Source organism: Rhinoraja longicauda, chromosome 1 (assembly GCF_053455715.1).
Source record: "Rhinoraja longicauda isolate Sanriku21f chromosome 1, sRhiLon1.1, whole genome shotgun sequence".
Lineage (NCBI taxonomy): Eukaryota > Metazoa > Chordata > Chondrichthyes > Rajiformes > Arhynchobatidae > Rhinoraja > Rhinoraja longicauda.
The window spans coordinates 63127946-63143969 of NC_135953.1; the positions used below are offsets into that span (position 1 = coordinate 63127946).

The 16024-nt window shown below is 39.8% G+C and overlaps 1 protein-coding gene across 6 annotated transcripts in view; it reads left to right on the top strand.

The window, feature by feature from the left end:
* Positions 1-16024, top strand: part of fryl (furry homolog, like) — a 275852-nt gene that overhangs the window by 203954 nt on the left and 55874 nt on the right. For all 6 annotated transcript variants that reach the window (XM_078398759.1, XM_078398756.1, XM_078398750.1 and 3 more), the window contains 7 exons: positions 1822-1916; positions 3304-3911; positions 7448-7545; positions 9343-9513; positions 10352-10492; positions 12906-13109; positions 15764-15925. In XM_078398759.1, the coding sequence (XP_078254885.1) occupies positions 1822-1916; positions 3304-3911; positions 7448-7545; positions 9343-9513; positions 10352-10492; positions 12906-13109; positions 15764-15925 (1479 nt within the window). The remainder of the gene's footprint in view (positions 1-1821; positions 1917-3303; positions 3912-7447; positions 7546-9342; positions 9514-10351; positions 10493-12905; positions 13110-15763; positions 15926-16024) is intronic.

A 16024-nucleotide genomic window follows, 5' to 3' on the forward strand; every position in this document is an offset into this window, starting at 1 on the left:
GTGAAGACAGATCCAAAGTACCGATTCAACTCGTCTGCCATTTCCTTGTTCCCCATAATAAATTCCCCTGCTTCTGTCTTCAGGGGACCCACATTTGCCTTAACTATTTTTTTCCTCTTCACATACCTAAAGAAGCTTTTACTATCCTTTATATTATTGGCTAGCTTACCTTCGTACCTCATCTTTTCTGCCCGTATTGCCTTTTTAGTTATCTTCTGTTGCTCTTTAAAAGAGTCCCAATCCTCTGTCTTCCCGCTCTTCTTTGCTATGTTATACTTCTCTTTTATTTTTATGCTGTCCTTGACTTCCCTTGTCAGCCACGGTTTGCCTCTTACTCCCCTTAGAATCTTTCCTCCTCTTTGGGATGAATTGATCCTGCAACTTCTGCATTATTCCCAGGAATACCTGCCATTGCTGTTCCACGTCTTCCCTGCTAGGGTCTCCTTCCAGTCAATTCTGGCCAGGTCCTGCCTCATGCCTCTGTAATCCCCTTTGCTATACTGTAATACTGACACTTCCGATTTTCCCTTCTCCCTCTCAATTTGTAGATTAAAACTTATCATATTATGAACACTGCCTCCTAATGGTTCTTTTACCTTGAGTTCCCTTATCAAATCAGGTTCATTACACAGCACTAAATCCAGAATTGCCTTCTCCCTGGTAGGCTCCAGTACAAGCTGTTCTAAGAATCCATCTCGGAGCCACTCCACAAACTCCCTGTCCTGGGGTCCAGTACCAACCTGATTTTCCCAGTCTACCTGCATGTTGAAATCTCCCATAACCACCGTAGCATTACATTTGCGATATGCCAATTTTAGCTATTGATTCAACTTGCACTCGATGTCGAGGCTATTGTTTGGGGGCCTGTAGATAACTCCCATTAGGGTCTTTTTACCCTTACAATTCCTCATTTCTATCCATAGAATTCTACATCTCCTGATTCTATGTCACCCCTTGCAAGGGAGTGAATATCATTCATTACCAACAGAGCGACCCCACCCCCTCTGTCCACCTGTCTGTCTTTTCGATAGGTCGTATACCCCTGAATATTCAGTTCCTAGCCCTGGTCCTCTTGTAGCCATGTCTCTGTAATTCCCACAACATCATACTTGCCAATGTCTAACTGAGCCTCAAGCTCATCCACTTTATTTTTTATACTTCGCGCATTTAAATACAACACTTTAACTTCGGTATTTACCTCCCCTCCGGACACCATTGGCCCTGACCTTACTCTCTTATCCCATCTAGAACTTTCCTTCCCATTTATTCGAGAGTCCTTTGCAATTTCTCCTGTATTTGCTTCCCCTTTAACTCCACCTTCATATTCCCAATTTGTCAACCCCTCCCCCCCCCCCCCCCCCCCCATTACTTAGTTTAAACCCACACGTGTAACACTAGCAAACCTGCCTGCCAGAATGTTGGTCCCCCTGCTGTTAAGGTGTCATCTGTTACAACTTATCTTCAAAATGTGGGAATTGGTAGTGGTGGAGAATGTAGATAAAATGGGGTCTGTGCGAGAGCAGCAAGCAGAAGAAATGAACTGTTACAAAGCTTCAGTGGAAAGCAATGCATTAAGTAAAACAAAATAAGATGGATGTAGGGGTGGTATAAATGTGAGTCGCAGTTTTTGTCAATAGCTACCTATCTAAAATCATGAATGTTATGGTTATGATGTGAAATTTTTGAACTTAGTGTTCCATCTGGATGGACTTGATTTGAACTCTGCAACTGGACAATTCTGAAGCCAGAGAATGTTTGAAGTGTGAACTATTTTGATTTGCATTCTTCGAATTCAGTATTTTATCGATGTTCTGTTAACAGGGTTTTGTTATAGAACTACTGCTCACTCTTGAGTCTGCCATTGACACATTAGCAGACACAATAAAGCATTATGACCTGCTTTCCGCACTTTCTCAGTAAGTATTGTTTCATTTCAAATACCACCCATCTTTTAATAAGTATAAAGTTTTATCCCAACGGTATATTTGTAATTATAAATGCCTTTAACTTGAGGCTGGGTAATTGTTATTACAACAGCTGTTCTTTTGCATGCATGCAAGTTTTCTTTATGGAGGTATATGGTTATGCAAGTAGTCATAGTGATAGTACGTTTTGGAAAATAATAAGCGAAGAAATTCTAATCAAGAAGTGCCTGCAGAGAGAGAAACAGCATTTTGGGTTGATAATCCTTTATAAAAAATGTTAGAGATGAAACAAATGAAGGTTCTATCTACCTATCTATGCCCCTCATCATTTTATATACTTCGATCAGGTCTCCCTTCAGTCTCTAACGAGTCAGAGAAAATAATCCAAGTTTGTCCAATCTGTACCTGTTGCTTATAACCTCAAATCAAGGCAGCATTCTGATAAATCTGCATCCTTTCCAAAGCCTTCACATCCTTCCTTTAATGGGGTGACCAGAACTGCACACAGTACTCCAAATGGCCGACCATTTACTATGCAATTCCCACCCTGGTTTGTTCTTCCAAAGTGCAACACTTTGCATTTATCTGAGTTAAACTCCATCTGCCATTCCTCAGTCCATAGGCAAAGTTGATCAAGACCCCATCGTCATAACCTTACCGAGCATTATTCCACCAATTTTTGGTGTCATCCAAAACTTCCTAACCATGCCACCTACATTCACATCCAAACTGTTAATAACAACAGTTGACCCTATATTGAGTCCCGTGGTACACCACTTGTTATAAGCCTCAACCATGACTTCAAGCCAATTGGCTAGCTTGACGAAAAATTAAAAGGAAGTGCTCTGGAAAGCAAAATAAAGTGATTTGAAATAAATTTTAAAAGTGGCCTTTAATTATGTAAATAAGAAATCAAGCAGAAATTCCGAATGGTAGAGGTGATATGTGGGGAACATACAATTATGCAGAACATTATTGGGTACTGAATTTGGATGATCAACCATGAATGAGCCTTGAGGTTACTAGGAAGCTGGTTCATGAAAGAAGACAGAGTGCTGGGGTAACTCAGCAGGTTAGGCAGCATCTGAGAAGAACATGGGTAGGCAGTGTTTCAGATCGGCACTCTTCAAACGTTGGCCCGAAGAGCTGAATGGCCTACTCCTATTCCAACTTTGAATGTTGCTGCTTTTAAGCTAAAGTGAAGTAAGGTCAGGAGAGGATATAAAATAAGGACCTAAGTCATAAAGTAAATTACGTTTTGAACAGAAAGAAAATTGTCGTCATCTGCATTTGGTGTGGTTCATAGGATAATCTTAAAATCAGCATGCTCCTTAAACATACTAAATGATCTTTTGTATTTGTCCTTATCTTGTTACAGCACACATTTGGCTGATTCATTTTTGGGCACCAAGTTGGCAGCTAACAGGAAAAGCACTGGACAACTAAACCTAAGCACAAGCCCGCTCAACACCAGTGGTTTCCTAACTCATTATAGTTGTCATGCAAGAAGTAATTCCTTGCGAGCCAGTCTGCTGGGAGACAGGCGTTGTGACAGACGTCGAAGTAATACACTGGATATTTTGGATGGGAGGGTGAACTATGGGAACCTAGCAAGGACTCGAAGCCTATCCTCTCTCAGAGAGGGTGAAATGCCTGACCAGCATCCAACTACTGACCCGAATAGTCTGATGGCCACAATTTTCTGGATAGCTGCAGCCCTACTCGAGTCAGACTATGAGTATGAATACCTTTTGGCACTAAAATTGCTCAACAAATTACTCACACATTTGCCTCTGGATAAATCAGAGAGTCGGGAGAAGATTGAAAAAGTGCAGACCAAACTGAAGTGGACGAACTTTCCTGGCCTTCAACAATTGTTCCTTAAGGGCTTTACCTCAGCTTCCACTCAAGAGATGACAGTTCATCTTTTGAGCAAACTAATTTCCGTCTCTAGACATTCTCTGGTGGATCCAGCTCAGGTAGCAGGTAAGCTTCTGGTTTTGGTCTTCAAGCTTTCTTCCTTGTTCGAAATTTACTTTTTTGTTACTTATGCAAATTGTTACTAAAATTCAAATTGGGAGTTGGTGTAAGTTAAGCTTTGGTCAGAAAAACAAAGAAATATTCTACGTCATGCATTGTGAAGCCCAAAGTTACCCAGACTGTAATAATAAAAACATAGCAAATAACAGATTGGACAAAAAACACTGTTAGTTACAGGTGTTTTTCAAAACTAGTACTTTGGATGCAGCAGAGGAATGGTCCCTTCGGGCCACAATGTTTGTGCCAAACATGATGCCAGGTTAAACTGATCTCAGCTGTGTGTACATGATCCATATTCCTCTGTTCCAAAAGCCCCTTAAAAGCCACTGTCGTATCCGCCTCCACCTCAACCCATGGCAGTGTGTTCCAGGCCCATGCCACTCCCTGTGCAAAGAAAACCATGCCCCACTTTCCTCCTCTCACCTTACAACTATGCCCTCTCGTGTTGAACATTTCCAACCTAAAGATTCTGACTGTCTGGCCTATTTATGCCTCTCATAATTGTATATACTTCTATCGTCTCCCCACAACCACCGATGTTCCCGAGGAAATGATCCAAATCTACCTAACCATGTAGTTGAAATCCACAAATCCAGGCAGCATTCTGGTAAACCTCTGCACCCTCTCCAAAGCTTCCACATCTTTCCTGTAATGTGGTGACGAGAACTGCATGCAGTACTTCAAATGTGCCTAAACCAAAGTCCTATAGTGCTGCATCATGACTTCCTGGCTCTTACATTAAATGCCGATACAATGAAGGTAAGCAAACCATATGCCTTTTTTACCACCCAATCCTCTTGTGTTGATGTGGAATGGCTTGTTGATTTTTGACCTATACCCCCACGTATTCATATTCCAATGCAGTTTGGTCACATGGACATTTGATGTCAAATAGTGTAGATATTCATATTTTCTTATGACAGAGAAGGAGATCATCCAGCCTGTCGATTCAGTGCTGGTTCTTAGAACAATTCCATCAATCCCAATAATATTATTTCACAATAATATTTTCTCACATATGAAGTCTACTCTGATTCTCCAACAAACCATCTACACGGGGTCACTTACAGTGCCTAATTAACTTGCCAAACTTCGAAGGCAATCAGAATTTAAAACTTACATTGGGTGCTTTGGAATGTGGGAGGAAATTGTAATACAAGGGAAACCCTTGCATTCATGGAAAACATGCAAACAACACATAGGCAGTACTCAAAGTAAGAATTAAACCCTGATTGTTGGAACTGTGAGGCTGCAACATTACTTGCTGCACCCACTATGATGTTCACTTAAACCCTGAGTCCAATGAAATGAAAGAAGTGTAAAATAAAAAAAATATTTGGGAAAAATACTAGGAAATGGTTGATAATGTTTAGAAGAATGAGGAGGACCTAATTGAAACATACAGAATAGTGAAAGGCCTGGATAAAGTGGATGTGGAGAGGATGTTTCCTCTAGTGGGAGAGTCTAGGACTAGAGGTCATAAGCCTCGGAATTAAAGTGCGTTCTTTGAGGAAGGAGATGAGGAGAAATTTCTTTAGTCAGAGGGTGGTGAATCTATGGAATTCTTTGCCACAGAAGGCTGTGGAGGCCAAGTCAGTGGATATTTTTAAGGCAGAGATAGATAGATTCTTGATTAGTACAGGTGTCAGTTATGGGGAGAAGGCAGGAGAATGGGGTTAGGAGGGAGAGATAGATCGGCCATTACTTGATTGGCCAAATGGCCTAATTCTACTCCTATCCCTTATTATCTTATATGATAGTTGATTGAATTATGTTGCCCCGAAAAATTGGAAGTCTTGCTGGTAAGAATAATTGTCAACTCATCATTTGTTGAGTTCCTTCATTTCAGACCAGTAGTCAGGACAACAAACAAAATAAACTTCCATGCTGTATCATTGGAATATAAATCTGATTGAAGTAAAACAGCAAATTCTGAGAATGTGCTGCAAATCTGAAATAACCCATGTAAGCCATGATAGAAAAGGTGTTGTGTCTTTTTGTTTTAACTTGCATTTGCAGGTTTTTAAAAAAATATTAATGTACATAAGTTTTAGGAGCAGAATTAAGCCATTCGGCCCATCAAGTCTACTCCGCCATTCAATCATGGCTGATCTATTTTTTCCTCTCAACCCCACTCCTGCCTTCTCCTCATAACTCCTGACACCCGTACTAATTAAGAATCTATCAATCACCGCCTTAAAAATATCCATTGACTTGGCCTCCCCAGCTTTCTGTGGCAATTAATTCCACAGATTTACCCACCCTCTGACGAAAGAGGGGTATGGGCTTTGCAGACTGAGTCAGTATTTAATTGCCCGTCTGGTTGTACTTGAGAAGATGGTAGTGAGCTGCCGTCTTGAATGATTGTAATCTTTGAGATGTGGGTACACCCACAATGCTGTAAGGGAAGGGGTTCCAAGATTTTGACCCAGTGACAGAGAGGGGGGCAGCAATATATTTTCATGCCAGGATGATGTGTGACTTGGGTGGCAACTTCCAGGTAGGTAATGTTCCCATGCTTTGCTGCCCTTTCTAACTGAATAGAAGTCATGGGTTTGGAAGGTGCTGTCTCAGGAGTTTAGTGAGTTGCTGCAGTGCATTCTATGGATGGTTAAACTGCTGCTACTGTGCAATAGTGCTGGAGTGAGTGAATGGGGTGGCTGTCAAGCAAGCTGCTTTGTCCTATATGTTTCATTTTAAATCAGAGGTCAGACTGCAATTCGCAATTTTATTACCGTTTTTACTTTGAAAATCTGCAGGCCTGTCGTAAATAAAACTGCCTGAGGTTGTGACATGTTTTTAACCAGAGTTAACGTGTGAGAGTGAAGTACTGTTTTTTTCTAATGAAAGAGCAAAAATAAAAGTGGTGCCTGTGCCAATAAGTGTTTACAGTTGACCCTTGAATAGATTATATGTGTGTTGGTAATCTTAGGTGATAAACTAGGCGATAGATTGGAATGTAATACCTTTCAGACCTTGGACAAATTAGCTCAGGTCTTTATTAATTCCTTTATTGCACACATATCAGGTTTGATTTGTTCATTTTTCCTTTGTATCATTTAAGTTCCTCACCTGGTGCTCGGAATGCATTCCCAGGGAGAAGATTGATCATGGAATTAGCACTAAAATGGGTTATTACAGCATCTGGTATATAGGGTTTTACATTATTGACATGCTGCTGTGCCAGGATCTTTTGACTATCTTGTGAAAACCCTTGCCCTTTCTGCTGTTATGTAACTGTGCTAGGAACCTAGCCCGACCTCTGCTGGTGCTCTTGTACCGTGAACCACCACCGCACTTCTCCAATGCCTCCTCATGCATCCTGTAATTAGAACGAGCCAGAACTGCATTCCACAAGTTTTATAAAGCTGCAACCTGACTTCCTTTATACTCAATACTCCCAAGTTAGTTTACTTATTTATTCCTGTTTATCATATTAACTGTCATAATCTGGATTTGACCTAATTTTGATTTATTTTCAGGGTTCCCATTAAATATTCTATGCCTGCTACCTCATTTAATTCAACATTTTGATAACCCAACGCAATTCTGCAAAGAGACCGCTGACAGAATAGCAAAGGTATGAACCCAAATATAAACAATTACATAAATAATGGAATAATTAATGCCAATTATACTTTAGAAAATTATCATATTTAATAAATAGTCAGGATTAATGCATTTGAATGCATTAATATCGGTAACAGTCTGTTGTTGATCCTTTTGTGAAAGAAAATACTTAGTTCAAGTTAAACAGTTTTAATGTAGAATCGTAAGTGCTGCAGAAGTTCTTGGGACAATCTTTACTCAAAAGAGCATTGGGTGAGTTTCAAAACAGGAATCTGGATACATTGTCACATTGATTGAAGTGACTGAATATACTATGGCCAGATTTAATGATGGTACATAAATAAGTTTGTTAGAAACTTTTAAGGAGGATATAAAGAAGTTATGCAGGGTTATGGATAGGTTAAATAAATGAGCAAGACATGGGCAGACAAAGTATAATGTGGGAAAATGTTAGGTTTTCCATTTTATAAGGAAGAATGAAAAAACAATTATTTAAATGGAATGAGTCTACATAGGGATCTGGGGGTACAAATACATGAAACAGAAAAGGTTAGCATGCGAGTGACATAAGAATGTTAGTCTTTATTGCAATGGGTATCAGCAAAGATACTAGAGGAGCAAGATGAACCACTCCGTCGAAATCGCCTATACTGAAGTGTAGTACGCAAAGGAGCGTAACGTCCGCCATTTTAGTAGGCAAAACCTGCCGTTCGCTATGCCTCTCGCAGTCTAATCAGTGTTTTGGGGAACAGTATGTGTGATGATACCATAAAAATGCAGAATGTATCTCATCTATTAACTCACAGATTTTTGTTATTTTTCTTTTTAAATGTTTCTGCCTACTAAATTGGGGCCATGACATACTACGGTTTTTAGGGTCGAGTGGTCTATCTTGCTCTGCTCTATTATCTTTGGGTATCAAGTATAATTATAGAGTTAATTTTTCAGGGTAGTGGTGAGATTACTCCTGGAATGCTACAGAGTTTGTTAAAGGATGATATGTTAAAGGAAGATATGCTTGCACTAGAGACAGTACAGATAAGATTCAGTGGGGTTGATTCCTGGGATAAAGGTTTTGATACATTAAGACAGATTCAATAGGTTAGTGTAAAAGAAGGTGATTTTATTGGAACTTACTAGATTTTGAGGGAGATTGACAGGGTGGATGGCAAGGGGATGTTTCTCGTTGTGGGCGGATCGAGAACTGGGGACCATAGTTTCAGAATAATTTGTCCAGTTTAGAAAAATGAGGGTGGTGAATCTTTGGAATTCTCCGCCCTAAGGAACTGGAGATTAAGTAATTTAATGTATTAAAGGCAAAGTTGGCACAAAAGAAGTCCAGGAATCTGAGGAGAGAATAGGAAAGTGGTTTTGAAATTAAGACCAGATCGGCCATAATCTTATTGAAGGATGAAGCAGACTTGGGGAATTGACTCTCCTACTCCTCTTCCTCTTTCCGTTCATGTTGGAAAAATACCAGTGCATTAGAAAACTGGCTTCAAAGTGTCACAAGTGGGATAGCTAAAGGACAGTTATAAGAAAATGACAGTTTGAGAATGACAACTAAACCTAAAAATAGCTTATTTTATTTTCATGTGTGTTTTCTTCTTACAAATGGGGTACTAATTTGGTAGCTAAGAAAAATCTTACAAGTATGCTTGAAAAGTATTTTTCTTTTTTTTTCTGCACGTTATGCTGAAATTGTGGACATTGTCACACTGCATTCAGTTTTTAAAGTTTCTAAGCAAAAGACAAGTTAGATTCTGGTACATGTTTATTTTTGAATAATTTATTACTCCTTTCTCAGGTTTGTGCAGAAGAAAAAACAGCCACACTTTCCAACCTGGCTCACATGATGAGCCTGTATAGCGCACACAGTTATTCACGAGACAGTGCAAATTGGATTAATGTGGTTTGCAGATACCTCCATGATGCATTCTCAGATATCACTTTTAACCTGGTCACTTACTTGGCTGAGGTAAGTTTCCGAAAGTTATTTGAAGTGTTAGTTTGTAGAGAGTAATATAAAAATAAATAATATTTGTGTATTTAAATTTCTTGTTGGCTGGTGTTGACCTGGACCACTTTACTGTTTGTTTAATAAAATTGGCTATTTATCCTGTAGCTCTCTTTCAGAAAATTGATGTATTCACAGAGTTCTGACCTCCACCCCTTGTCCATTACTGTTAATCACTTCTTCCATTTACCATCAAGTACAATTTCATTTTCTGCTGATGATTTCAATTTGTATTGATCAAATTTCTTCAGATCATAACTTCTTGATCTATACAATTCTATCACAAAGAATGAACACCAATACCTACATCTATTTTAATGGGGAAAGGACTTTTTTTCATGCGTTCTCCTAAGCTTTCTACTTCCTTATTGTTGTAAATCAAAGGATACTGTGATATATCAAAGTTATTGTATGTCTTGCATTCCCAGCTTTGGCATAGCCATTCTATGATTATGGTTACACTTCAATTCTCACTCCGGCCACTAGATGGAAGACTAGTAAACCCAGTGGCTATGCCTGCAGCATACATTGGGAAATTTGTTTTGCTCTAACTTTCAACAAAACTTCTGGCACTGCAGTTGTTGTATAATCAAATACATGAAAGTAGAATTTACTGAATCTTAATTTACCATGTACAGAACTGATACTTATGATAACTGCTCTTCTTGCATTTAGTGTTGATAGCAATGAATTAAAATGGAGTTTGAAAAATATTACTATGATTACTTTTAGTGCATAAAAATGTACTGAGAAATGATTACAAAGGCATTACTTCTCTATGTATGATTTATTTCTTCAGTTATTGGAAAAAGGCCTAACTAGTATGCAGCAGTCATTACTACAAATTATATATAGCCTTCTGAGTCATATTGATCTGTCTGGAACACCAGTAAAACAGTTTAATTTGGAGATTGTGAAGATCATTGGTAAATATGTGCAGGTGAGTCATAATGAAATAATGTTGTGATTTTTAAAAAAATTATAAATTACGATCCCTAGTTTTACCTTATAATATAAGAGTTTGTAACGACTGAAGCATATGATAATGGATATTTTGATCTATTAATGGAATATCTTTGCAATTTTCCGTTGCAATGTATTTTGATTATATCTCATTTTGTTGCATGCTGTATTCAGTAAACAATGACACAAAATGCTGCAGCAATTCAATGGGTTAGGCAGCATTGGATAACACGGAAATGTGACGTTTCTCGTCAGGGCCCTTCTTCAGACATGATGGGGGGTGGGTGCAGGACGAAACCTGGAAAGTGATACCTAGCTATAGCTGAGGAGGATATTTGATAGGCAGATGGTTGGACAAAAGTCAGAGATAAAAGGACAAAGGGCAGAGATAAAAGGACAAAAGGCAGAGATAAAAGGACAAACAGCAGAGATAAAAGGACAAAAGGTGTGAGATAAGGATAGAAGAGTTACAAATTGTGAAGCCAGTGGAAGGGGAGGAGGGATGGAGAAATGGGTGCTTGTCAGGTGGGACACAGGGAAGACAAGTATGGGGAAAAGGGGTGGGGAGAAAGAAGGAGGGTGTAGGGATGAGCGGTTTTGGTTAGTTACCTAAATGGAGAGTTCAATGTTCATCGGACTGATTATGGTGGATCCCAACCTGAAACGTCACCTATCCATGTTCTCCAGAGATGCTGCCTGACCTGCTGAGTTACTCCAGCACTTTGAGTCTTTTTTTGTAAACCAGCAACTGCAGTTCATTATCTCATTCTTCAGTAAATAATGGTTTGACAAGGTAGCCATTTCTAGATTTTTTTAGTTTACTGTTGAAATTATATTTCGAAAGTGAAAATGTTTAATTTCTTATTGGACATTATGTGATTTTTAGTTTAGGCAAGTTCATTCACGTTAATTTACCCTTACGTTAAAACTTTAAGTCGCAAAGATTAAATCACAGGTTTTTTAATATTTCAAGGAAACCTCCTTCACATGGATAACTATTTCTAACCTGTGATTAAAATGTCTGAGACATGAATTGAGAGAACAGCCTTTATATATATATAGTGCTTTTTCACAATGTTTATTTGTTGCCTCAGGATGACTTCAAATCAGTATTTATGACAGTGGAGAGAACAGTACAAAACACAAACTTCTATTTCACAATGTGTACCTTAAAGGGGATTTTGCTTTTTGCTTTGATTTGCTTTCAAAGATTTGACTTTTTGAATGTCGTGAGCTTGAGGCCAGTAGCAGGAGGAGAAATGAAAGCATTATAAAATGCACATTGCGGCTTCTGCTTTTGTTAATCTTGGCACTGCAATATAAATAGTTATAACTATAATCATTTGTATGTAAAATACTGTTCAAAGAATCTGTCAATAATTAGAGTAGGTGGATGTCTGAGATAGTAATCACGATAGCAGGGCACTTAAATTATAATACTGATATCTGGGAGCAGTGACTACTGAATGTGAATGTCCACTCTATCTGTCTTCCATCATCATAGTCATTTAACCCTGAAAGGATTTTGATGGCATTTCAGCTGTCAATTGTGTGTGCACATTTGCCCAAAGGAATAATAAATCACACGGGGTCATGGCAGTTGAAAGTACAAAGACAAAAATTCTGAATTTTCAATGGTAACAGAAGGAAACTTTATGAACAATGTTACATGAAAAATAATAGAGATATGCTCAAAACTGTTATTCAACTTGGGGCATAAAAGGGAGAGATTTAAATGTTGCAGCATTTTTACCAGTGAAAGAAATAGAGCCTTCCATGTGGTATTTCATGTAATCTGCGGTAATTATGCCATTTGATATGTGCCTGCTTTTGTTCGGCTCACTCGGCTTAGAATTAAATATAAAACTACATTTAAAAACCGAGGAACAGATCAACCAATTTTTAACTATTGATCATGGGGTAGATATGTTTTCTTTGGCTGATTGTTACTATAACAGGAACATTAACATTATATTTGTATGAGCATTCAAGGTTCCAGTTTGGAATGCAAGGTATGGATCACAGAATGCCTACTATTGTCCCAAAATGAAGCAAGAGGATGTTCTTGTTCAATGTTGGGGGAGGGGGTGACTCTTCATCAGCTGGTTTTGTAAAGGTGTCTGACATTATGGGTAATGAATAACACACAGAGACTAGGAAAACAGAAGGTAAGGAAAGGGATCAATGCTTTCTTTCAAGGAAAAAATGGGTTGTTGCTCTCAAAAATGGGTCTGGCAGAATTATTTGCAATCTGATGATTTAACAATCCCGTGGCAGTTTTATGCTTCAGGTTCACCATAATTTTACTATGGCCAATTTGCATCTGAGACAGACTGACAAAGTGTTCTCTGTCTATATGTACAATCATTGATTTATTTTATTTTATTTAGAGTCCACACTGGAAAGAAGCACTTAACATTCTGAAATTGGTCGTTTCTCGTTCAGCCAGTCTTGTTGTGCCAGATGAGGCACAAAGAACAAATTATGCCATTGGTTTGTCCTCATCTCCTGAAATTTCCTTCACAAAAATTTGGAACAATGCTTCAAAGGAACTGCCTGGAAAAACTCTCGATTTTCACTTTGACATCACTGAGGTGTGTAGCTAAGCGTTATATTTATTGCTGATAAATTGATATTGAACCGTCTGATCATTGCTTGTTGGTCTGAATTAATAATTTTCCTGTGTAATATTTTTGTTATTTTTGTTTCGTACTGTATAGTAATCGCAACACAGTCGTTTGTATCTAAATCAAAACACTTCCCCTGCATTTCATATAATGGAGATATTTACAAGACATTCTGTGAAAATGTGAATGTATGTTATTCTGTCAAGCAGAGAAAGTTCAGTATTGTCTCTTCCCACAAACATCTGTGATTCTTATGTTACCCTCCACCACAATATCCAGTTTTGTATTCCAAACATCATCGTGGGCGCCTTATCTTTCTCCACCTCTGTGCAGCATCAAAGTGGTCCAAAGGCCCTTCATTTCTCCTCTGAACAGAAGTCAAACCAGTTTCCGTCACACCCACTTCCTCCACCACCACCGTCTTTGGCCCAGCTGCCATTGTTGACCTAATTCCCTTTCACATTATCCAATTCTGATTCGACTCTTTTCTTCCCTTTTGCAATCTTCACCTCTGGAACTGTGAGCAATCAGATCCATTACAAGTCCTTCAGATTTCCATAGATATCTAAATTACGCCTCCTCTCACACACAGCAGCTAACAATGGCCCGTTTCCTTTATCATCGTGACTTTTTTGCATATCTTTCATTTTTTATCCCTATATATATGAGTTGCTGCCTGTCCCGCTCAGTTACTCCAGCTTTTTATATCTATCTTCAGTTTAAACCAGCATCTGCAGTTCCTTCCTACATCCTTCTTCTCACCTACTTCCTTTAAGATTCCATTCTCCCAGTTTCTCAGTCTCCATCTGATCTATCCTGTTGACCTTTTACACCAGTGTTTCTGAGCTGCTTCACTTTTCCTTAAATAATTTCCTCTTGATCTCCGACATCTCCCTATCATTTCTAGATCTCACCGTCTCCATCACAGGAAACAGACTATTGACCGACATCTACTACAAACCTGCTGACTCCCATAGCTATCTTGACTACATTGCTTCCCACCCTGCTTCCTGTCAAGCCTCTATCCCCTACTCCCAATTCCTTCATCTGCGCCCAGGATAAGGTGTTCCATAGTAGGGCATCGGAGATGTCCTCATTCTTTAGGAAACGGGGGTTCTCCTCTTCCATTATAGATGAGGCCCTCACTGGGGTCTCCTCAATATCCCGCAGCTCCGCTCTTGCTCCCCCCCCCCCCCCATTCGTAACAAGGACAGAGTCCCCCTTGTCCTCACCTTCCACCCCTTCAGCCGTCGCATACAGCATATAATCCTCCAACATTTTGCCACCTCCATCGGGATCCCACTACTGGCCACATCTTCCCATCTCCACCCCTTTCTGCTTTCCGCAGAGACCGTTCCCTCCAAAACACCCTAGTCAATTTGTCCCTTTCCACTCAAACCACCCCCTCCCTAGGTACTTTCCCCTGCAACCGCAGGAGATGCAACACCTGTCCCTTTATCTCCCCCCTCGACTCCATCCAAGGACCCAAACAGTCTTTCCAGGTGAGGCAGAGGTTCACTTGCACCTCCTCCAATCTCATCTACTGTATCCGTTGTTCCACGTGTCAACTTCTCTACATCGGCGAGACCAAGCGATTGTTTTGCTGAACACCTCAGCTCAGTCTGTCTTAACCTACCTGATCTCCCAGTGGCTCAGCGCCAACTTCCCCTTTCATTCCCAATCTGACCTTTCTGTCCTGGGCCTCCTCCATTGTCAGAGTGAGGCCCAGCGCAAATTAGAGGAACAGCACCTCATATTTCGCTTGGGTAGTTTACACCCCAGCGGTATGAACATTGAGTCCTCTCACTTCAGATAGCTCTTGCTTTCCCTCTCTATCCCCTCCCCCTTCCCAGTTCTCCCACTAGTCTTACTGTCTCTGACTACATTCTATCTTTGTCCCGCCCCCTCCCGTGACATCAGTCTGAAGAAGGGTCTCGACCGGAAACGTCACCCATTCCTTCTCTCCCGAGATGCTGCCTGTCCCGCTGAGTTACTCCAGCATTTTGTGTCTATCCTCTTGATCACAGTTGACAGACTCTTAACCCCCTGCACTTCTGCCCTCACCCCTTTCCTCCTATTTAGAACAAGAATGTCAAATGAGACTCGTGGAGACTTTTCCTTCTCTCTGCCTCCTCTTAGTCTATGCATTCAATGGATTGTCCTTTGTAATTTTGCTTTCTTTCAATATGATGCCTGGTTTCCTCCCTCCCTTTTCAGTATTGCGGAAGGACCATTCCCTCTGCAGTGCAAATACACTCAGCATTGTTTAATTAACCTCTCTCCCTCTATTCATCTTATGTCTGCACCTCCAGTAAGATTATGTGATTAACAAGCCTTCGCCACCCTATTTCAGTCAGCATCACAACTGGTTCCACCATTTCAGTCTCTTTTTACGTCCATTCAAATGCAGATATTGTCATTGTATTTTTCACCCGTCTCATTCACCCCACACTTCAGCATCTTCAGCTTTCTCAGTTCGATGAAAGGTTATCATCCTGAAAAGTTGACTGCTTCTTTTTCCACAGATGCTGCATGATCTGCTGAGCATTTATTGCAATTTCTGTTTTTATTGCAAGTGCATTGTGTTGGTCTTACTTTTAACACCATTTTGATTTCAATAGACACCAATCATAGGACAGAAATATGGCGATCAACACAGTGCTGCATGCAGAAACGGAAAGCCAAAAGTCATTGCTGTCACTCGAAGTACCTCTTCCACATCATCAGGATCCAACTCAAATGCCTTAGTGCCAGTCAGTTGGAAAAGGCCCCAACTATCCCAGGTACTGTGGAATCCACTCAAAGTTTGGTCTCGGTAAATCATTTCTTCTGAAGGCCAGTGTGTTATTAATAGGGGAATGAGCATTGAGTTTTCTGAATGA